The 8,351-nt window shown below is 43.0% G+C and overlaps 2 protein-coding genes across 2 annotated transcripts in view; both read right to left on the bottom strand.

Annotated features, from left to right (window-relative positions):
* LOC107606750 lies at window positions 5,501-7,216 on the bottom strand. Its single transcript, XM_016308777.1, has 2 exons — window positions 6,537-7,216; window positions 5,501-6,386 (listed from the first exon to the last, which is right to left on the bottom strand). The coding sequence occupies exons 1-2, from the start codon at window positions 7,214-7,216 to the stop codon at window positions 5,501-5,503; spliced, it is 1,566 nt and encodes a 521-aa protein (XP_016164263.1).
* LOC107606749 overlaps window positions 7,928-8,351 on the bottom strand; it is a 1,201-nt gene continuing 777 nt past the window's right edge. Inside the window, exon 2 of the mRNA XM_016308776.1 lies at window positions 7,928-8,170. Within this exon, the coding sequence (XP_016164262.1) occupies window positions 7,928-8,170 (243 nt within the window). The remainder of the gene's footprint in view (window positions 8,171-8,351) is intronic.

Below are 8,351 nucleotides of genomic sequence, written 5' to 3'. Positions count from 1 at the left end.
TTTTTTTTATAACTATAATTTTTTTTTCTTTTTTTCTCTTTATTCATTCTTTATCAATACAAGGTATTATACTTTCTACTGTGCATTTTATTTGTAATTTAAAAAAAAAAACACACATTTTTTTCTTTTTTAGATGAAAATAGGCTTTTAAAAAAATTATTTAAAAAACATTTTAACACGAACCTAAATAAAATAACATCCTCCCTCCCGTAAGGGCAGAATTACGTACTGTTATTAGAAAAATATATATTAATAATAGTAAATTAAGTTATTTTATGTTAAATAATTTAAATAACGATTATATTATTTTTTTTTGAAAAATAAGTTTTTTTTAATTTATAATTAACAAAATTCTTGTTAAATATGACTTATTTTAACGTATTTGTATATTTTTTGAGACGATCATAACAGTCATCATTATTTTATTTTAAAAGAAAATCCGTTTGAGATATAGAGAGTAATAGGTGTGTCATATATATCACATATGTATGTAATGATGTATTGGTGATGAACGTCAGTCGTGAATAATGGGTTTGTGACAATGTTATTAATTTGAAAACGGCACCCTTTCATTTTTTATTTTCATTGATGACCACTGATATGTATATGGAGTTACCACTATATATGGTAGTGTTATGGAGATAAATGGTAGACTTTCGATAATAGAGATATCCAAAAGTCACGATATATGGTAGTGTTATAGAGATAAATTGTATACTTTCGATAACAGGGATATCCAGAAATCAATATAAAAGTATTTTTATTCACAAAATTAAAAAAAAGCATTTTTTTTTACTCTTTATGTTTTTAAATACAAAATTTAAAAATTATTACCTGAATAAAAAGAAAATAATCTATCACTTTTGATTTTTAGTGAGATAGTATAATACATTAATACTCAATTTTACTTTTCTTTTTAAAAATAGAAAATAAAATAAAAGTTGTTTTTCATAAAATAATTTGTCAATACATCTTTTTTATTTTTTTTATAACTATAATTTTTTTCTTTTTTTCTATTTATTCATTCCTCATCAATACAAGGTATTCTATTTTTTACTGTTCATTTTATTTGTAATTAAAAAAAAATACACATTTTTGTTCCTTTTCTTGGATGAAAATAGGCTTTTAAAAAAATTATTTAAAAAAAAATTTAACACAAACCTAAATAAAATAACATCCTCCCGTATAAGGGCAGAATTATATACTGTTGTTAGAAAAATATATATTAATAATAGTAAATTAAGTTATTTTTTGTTAAAATTAAAAATAAAAATAATTATTTTTTTATATCTAATTTTTTAATTTTAATTTTTTAAATATAATTTTTTTGTATTTAAGATAAATTTGTCGTACTATCAGCAAACTCTATAATTTATATAGAACTCTCTTAATTCTCCTGCGAATTTCTATATTTTTATAGAATTCGGCTTATATCCTGGTGAACTTCAATACGCTCTTTCAAAAATATCAGATTGGACGAGAAAAAAAAAAGTTAAAATGTTAACAATAATAACCATTATCATTATCTTCAAAGTATATAAGAGTACATAAGAGTACATAAGAATATATTATATTTTTTTGAAAAATAAATTTTTTTAATTTATAATTAAAAAAATTCTTGTTAAATATGACTTATTTTAACGTATTTGTATATTTTTGGAGACGATGATAATAGTCATTATTTTATTTTAAAAGAAAATCTGTTTATGAGATATAGAGAGTAATAGGTGTGTCATATATATCACATATATATGTAATCATGTATTGGTGATGAACATTCGTCCTGAATAATCGATTTGTGACAATGTTATTAATTTGAAAACGGCACCCTTTCATTTTTTATTTTCATTGATGACCACTAATATGTATATGGAGTTACCACGATATATGGTAGTGTTATGGAGATAAATAATAGACTTTCAGTAATAGAAATATCCAAAAGCCACTATATATATAGCAGTGTTATAGAGATAAATTGTAGACTTTCGATAACAGAGATATCCATAACTCAATATAAAAGTATTTTTATTCACCAAATTAAAAAAGCATTTTTTTATTCTTTATATTTTTAAATACAAATTTTAAAAATTATTATCTGATTGAAAAGAAAATAATATACCTGTACGAGATGTCTCTGGTATGGGTTAAAGGGTGGATCAGGAATGGGTACCTGCAAAGACACTCCGACGCTTAAGTCAGAATGGATCTGAGAGGTGTTACGTGTGTGAAATGAGTCATACCTGGAGGGACCTGGGTCCTCTATTTATAGGTGATGGGAGTCGTCTTATCTTATCTTGTTTGGCTAAGATAAGGGAGGTGTTTGAATTCGAAAGTCGGTTAGGAGCTCTAGAGGGCCGGTTTCGGGCCTTCCGGAAGAGGGAGATGGGTCGGACCCGAGGAATCGGGTTCGGGTTTAGCCTTGGGTCCGGGATCCTTGGGCCGGATCCGTAACAGTTGCCCCCGCAGCAGGAGAGCGAACAAGGTCGGTCTGTCGCTGGGAGGTGTGGTGTTTGACCGCGGGCTGGGTCTTTAGTTTTTCTCGGGTGTTCGTTTGGTTTTTTGACGTGAGATCGGTGTCTCGGCCTCGGCTTTTGCTGAAAGGTTCGTCTGACCGTTTTGGTTTGACGTGACTCTTCCGAGCCTACTGCGTCTGTTGCGTTCTTCGAGGCGTGCTTTATTAGCTTCTATTTTTGAGGGGGACATTTAATGCGAGGGGGCATTTTCCTCTTTTGCCCCTACGAGCCTTACCTTGTCTGGGGTTATTTGTGTATTTTCGCCTCCCTCCCTTTTGTAACCGTTTTGGCCTTTTGCTTTAGTTCCCTTGTTCGTTTTGTTTTTCCTTTTTTCGTTCTTTCTTGAAGAAATCTTCTCTTCTCTCTGTGTTACTGCTCTCTGGTGCTTGTTTGCCGCTTCTGCTTCTCAAGCTTTCCCAGGATCATTTTCTGCGTTTCCAGGTTGGTATGCTTCGCTTTTCTTCTTTTTTTTTTGTGCTATGCCTGTCATTCTGTATTTGCCATGCGTTGCTTTGTCATTTCCTTGCTGCATTGTGTTTTGGGCGGTGGTATTTGAGTTTTGAGGGGGCTGAGTGTGGTTGTGTTTGGTTAGTAGTGGCAGTGCACCACCGTGTTGGATTGGCAGTAGCGGTAGGTTTCTGTTCTTGCTTCTGCGTAGGGTTGGTAGGCTGATGGTGGTGCTCCTCCCTGTTTTAGGTATGTATCGGCGGAGAAATGAGGGTGTTGGTGCTCCCGTAGCTCCCTCCAGGGGCGTCCCCGCTCGCTACACTTGGGTGACTAGCGACGTGTGGGGCGTTTCGTCACGGATGACGGAGGCCGATCTTCAACGCCTCCGTGATCAGGGGACGATTTGTGGTGGTGGTGAGATGGAGCAGCAGTACGAGTTTGCCCTTCCAGATGCCGACGAGCGTGTTTGTTATTTAAATCTTCATTCGCCCACTGTTCCGGACTGGATGTGGGTTTACGAGTCGATGTTTACTCGGCTCGGCGTGCGGTTTCCTTTCTCGCCGTTTGTTCAGGATTTGCTGAGTCGGTGTTCCGTGGCGCCGTCTCAGCTTCATCCAAATAGTTGGGCTGCCGTGCGGTCTTTTGAATTGGTGTGCCGGTATCTCGACCTTCCGGCTTCTGTTCCTGTTTTTCTTTTTCTCTTCTTATGCACTCTCCCGACTAAGGAAGGGAAGCATAAGAAAGGATATATGTCATTCCATGCTCAGCCTCATTGCCAAATTTTTGGGTTATTTGAGGATTCCTTTCACGGTTTCAAAAGGGAGTATTTTAAGGTGCACCCCGTCCAGGGGCATCATCCGTTTTGGCTGTCGCCGGAGGGCGTACGCCGGTTTCCGACATACTAGAATTTCCGTGCTGGCCCGTCGGTTCTGACTAAGTTCACCTATGATGGTTTATCCCGGGAGGATAAGGATGTTGCCAACATTTTGTGGCATTTGTTTGGCGAGCATCCGTTGAATCCTCGGGATGTCATGGGGGATCCCGAGGCTTGTCGGGCGTATATTGGTGTGTGCCTTTTCTCTTTCCTTGATTTTTTATGTTTTGTTTTCCCGAGTTTGTAACTTGATTTTTCTTTGGTTTCTTTCAGTTGAGATGGCTGGTGGGCTGACTTCTCTGGCCAGGTTGAAGGCAGCGATGGGTCGGGAGGAGGGATCTTCGTCTCCTTCTACCCCTGTCTCCAATCCTGCCGTGGATTCTCAGGAAGTGATTTCCTCGGGTGCGCGAGCCGACGCTTAAGTTTCTCCTGGTCCTGCGAACTCTCCTGAAGTCGTCGTGGTGACGGCTGCTGAGGCTTCTCGGAAGAGAAAAAGGCCTGAGGACCCGAGCAGCGAGACTTTCGAGGAGGAGGGTTTGGTGCCTAGTGTGATGGATCGTCGTTTCGATGCCCCGGGTTTTATTGATCAACACTTGATGCCTGGTACGGAGCCATTTTTTGATGGTTACGATGTTTCGTTCCAGGCCAAGTCGGTGTATCGTGCCCTCCTTCAGTCTGCTGTCGTTGTTCGGAAGGCTGAGCCCGTGATGGCTCAAGTTAGTTTGTTGGATAAGAAACTCCGTCACTCTCAAGCTGAAATGGTTAAGCTGAAGGAGAAGCTTGAGGCTGCCGAGATTGCGAGGGAGAAGGCAGTGAAGTCTTCTGAGGAAGCCGGGGCAGAGATTCTCCAGCTTTCCGAGGTTGAGACTTCACTTCTTTCTCAACTGGGTGAGGAGCGGCAAAAGGCTTCTAATGCGGGTTCCCAGGCTGCCGTGCTTTTCGGTGAGACGGAGGCTCTGAAGGCCGGGGTTGCTACCTTAAAGAGGGAGAAAACGGAGTTGCTGGCTGATGCTAAGGATGCGATTACTGCTACCGAGGAGACGATGAAGGCACAGGCCCTGGTGTTGGCTCCGGGCGTGGATGTGTCCGTGATGGGAGCGTTCAAGACCGTTCGTGATGGCCGGATAGTCGACCTCGAGTAGCTTTATCTCTTGTAATTTTGTATTTTTGCTTTTAGACTTGGTTTGTTTCTTGGGTATTTTGGTTTTGGCCGTGGGCCGTGTAACTGTGACTTCGTGATTTCGGTTTTCGTTTAACGACTTTTACGGCCGTTCGGGCCTTTCGTATATTCCGTTTAAAGCTATTCCGTGTTTTTGGTTTATTTTGTTCCCTGTTTGGGATGAGCGGACCGTCGTGTGGTCGGATTTTCGTGGATATCCGTGTTTTGGGCCTGGAGGGTGATCGGTCCTCCAGTTTGTGGCCGTAATTTTGTTCCGTATTTGGGACACTTAGAAAATAAAGAATTTAGGGATAGCTTTTTAATGGAATTTTATTGATGGGTGGGCCTCGTTAAAATCCTCCGTGTGTGGCGGGAAAGAGGACCCGGGATTGATACTTAAACGAAATTAAAAAGGTTTTTCAAGATTTGTAAAAATGGGAACATAAGTGGAGAAAAGACGATAAAAAAGGAAGGGGGTGACTTAGCGAGGTCAGTCTAAGTGTAGTATCATCGTAAGTTGGCGGCGTTCCATGTCCTCGGGACTTCGTTGCCGTTAAGCCATTCGAGTTTGTATGCTCCCTTTCCGATTGCAGCCTTGATTCTGTATGGTCCTTCCCAGTTGGGGGTGAGTTTTCCCTCTCCTGGGGTCGGGGGACCGATGTCGTTTCGTCGTAGGACGAGGTCGTCAGTTACGAATTCTCGCCGGATGACTCCGTGGTTATATCTTAGGCTAATTCTCTGTTTTAGGGCTAGCTCCTTGAGATGGGCTATGCTTCTTACTTCGTCAATGAGGTCTCGTTCCGCTCCCTCATCGTTACCTCCGACTGTTTTTCTGGGGCTTGGGTCTCCGATCTCTACCGGGATGACCGCCTCCACACCGTATGTTAATCGGAAAGGTGTTCCCGTGGACGTTTGGGGTGTGGTTTGGTATGACCATAGGACCGATCCGAGTTCATCGGCCCATAGTCCTTTGGCTTCGTCGAGCCGCTTTTTGAGTCCTTTGACGATTATCTTATTCGCGGATTCCACCTGTCCGTTTGTTTGGGGGTGTTCTACCGAGCTGAAACGGTGAGATACACGTAGCCCTTCTAAAAATTCTTTGAACTTTTTGTCAGCGAATTGGGTTCCGTTGTCCGAGATAATGATCTCGGGGATCCCGAATCGGGTGATGACCTGTCGCCAGAGGAATTTTCGGCATTGGGTTGCCGTTATGGAGGCCAGTGGTTTGGCTTCGATCCATTTGGTGTAATAGTCTATGGCGACGATGAGGTACCTGAGTTGACCGGGTGCCGTAGGGAAGGGTCCGACGAGGTCGATCCCCCAGGTGCCGAATGGCCGTTTTGCCGATATGATGCTGAGCTGGTGAGGGGCGGCTTGGTGGATATTGGCGTGCCTTTAGCATTTGTCGCAGCTTTTGACTATTTGTATGGAATCCCGGATGACCGTGGGCCAGAAGTAGCCTGCCCTGATGACTTTTTGGGCTAATGTTTTGCCTCCGACGTGGTGGCCGCAGCAACCTTCGTGGATTTCGCGGAGTATGTACTCTGTGTTCTCAGGTTCGACGCATTTGAGCAGGGGTTGCGAGAATCCACGTTTGTATAGCTGTCCTGCGACAACGGTATATTTGGCGGCTTCCCTTTTTATTCTTTTTCCTTCTTTGGGGTCCGGCGGCAGTGTTCCGTCGAGGAGGTACTGTAGGATAGGGTGGGTCCAAGATCCCTGGTTTGAGAATGTCAGATGAGCGTTGGTTGTCGTTGACACGGAGGGTGACTTAACGACTTCCTGGATTAGCGATTTGTTACCGTGTCCAGGTTTGGTACTGGCTAGTTTGGAAAGTAGGTCTGCCCTGACGTTTCGTTCCCTAGGAACGTTCTGTATGGTAACGTGCTCGAATCCTTCTTTTAGTCTGTTTACCTTGGCGAGGTATTGTTGGAGTAGGGGATCTCGTGTCTGGTAGTCTCCGCTAATTTGAGAGCTGACTACCTGGGAATCGATATTTACCTCTAGGACCTTTGCTCTGACTTCCCGGGCTAGGGCTAGGCCTGCCAAGAGGGCCTCGTATTCTGCCTGGTTGTTTGAGACCGGGAATTCGTATCGTACTGACTGTTCGATCACGACTCCGTTATGGCTTTCGAGAATGACTCCGGCGCCTTCGGAGGTGATGTTCGAGGAGCCGTCAACGTGTAGTTTCCATGATTCGGGGATGGAGTCTCCTGGTGTCATTTCGGCGATAAAGTCGGCCATGGCTTGTGCTTTGATCGCATATCAGGGTTCGAACTTGATATCGAACTGGGATAGTTCGATGGACCATGCTAGCATTATGCCCGCTAGGTCGGGTTTTTGTAGTACCTGCTTGACCGCTTGGTCGGTTCGGACCGTCACGGAATGTGCCTGGAAGTATTGTCGTAGGAGCCGGGAGGCTGTAAGGAGTGCGAAAGCTAGTTTTTCTAAGCGTGAGTAGCGAGCTTTCGCATCCTGTAAGACTCTGCTTATGAAGTACACGGGTTTTTGTTCTTTTTTCTCGTTTTCTCGGATGAGCGCTGCTGCGAGTGTCTCCTCCGTTATGGAGAGGTACAGGTAGAGTGTTTCCCCTGTCTTGGGTTTGGCGAGGATTGGAGGTTCCGCTAAGACTCTCTTGAAATGTTGGAATGCTTCTTCGCATTCCGTTTCCCACTTGAAGGAGGCTCCTTTTTTCATTAGTTTGAAGAAAGGGATTGCCTTTTGAGCCGATGCCCCGAGAAAGCGTGATAACGCCGTCAATCGGCCAGTGAGCTTTTGGATGTCTTTAAGGTTTTTTGGGCTTGTCATTTCGAGGATGGCACGACATTTCTTCGGGTTTGCTTCAACTCCGCATTGCGTGATCATAAAGCCGAGGAACTTCCCTGCTTCCATCCCGAAGGCACATTTTGCCGGGTTAAGTCGCATTTGGTGCTTTCATAGGGTGTTCATTATGATCTTGAGGTCGCTGGTGAGTTGCTCGCCGGATTCGGTCTTGACGAGCATGTCGTCTATGTAAACTTCTAGTTTGCTTCCGGATAGGTTTTGAAATATCTTGTTGACAAGTCTTTGATAGGTGGCTCCCGCGTTTTTCAGGTCGAAGGGCATCACTGTGTAGCAGTAAGTCCCGTCTGGGGTGATGAACGCTGTTTTTTCTTCGTCTGGTCGGTGCATCGGGATCTGATTGTAGCCGGAATATGCGTCCATGAAGCTGAGGTATCGGTGGCCGGATGTGGCATCTACTAATCCGTCGATGTTTGGTAAGGGAAAGGCGTCCTTCGGACAGGCTTTGTTGAGGTCCGTGTAGTCGACGCACATTCGCCATTTCCCGTTAGGTTTTTTCACTAGTACAACGTTGGCT

Source organism: Arachis ipaensis, chromosome B07 (genome assembly GCF_000816755.2).
Source record: "Arachis ipaensis cultivar K30076 chromosome B07, Araip1.1, whole genome shotgun sequence".
Classification (NCBI taxonomy): Eukaryota; Viridiplantae; Streptophyta; class Magnoliopsida; order Fabales; family Fabaceae; genus Arachis; species Arachis ipaensis.
Note: the sequence above shows the minus strand (reverse complement) of the source record. Positions and strands in the feature narration are given on the sequence as shown.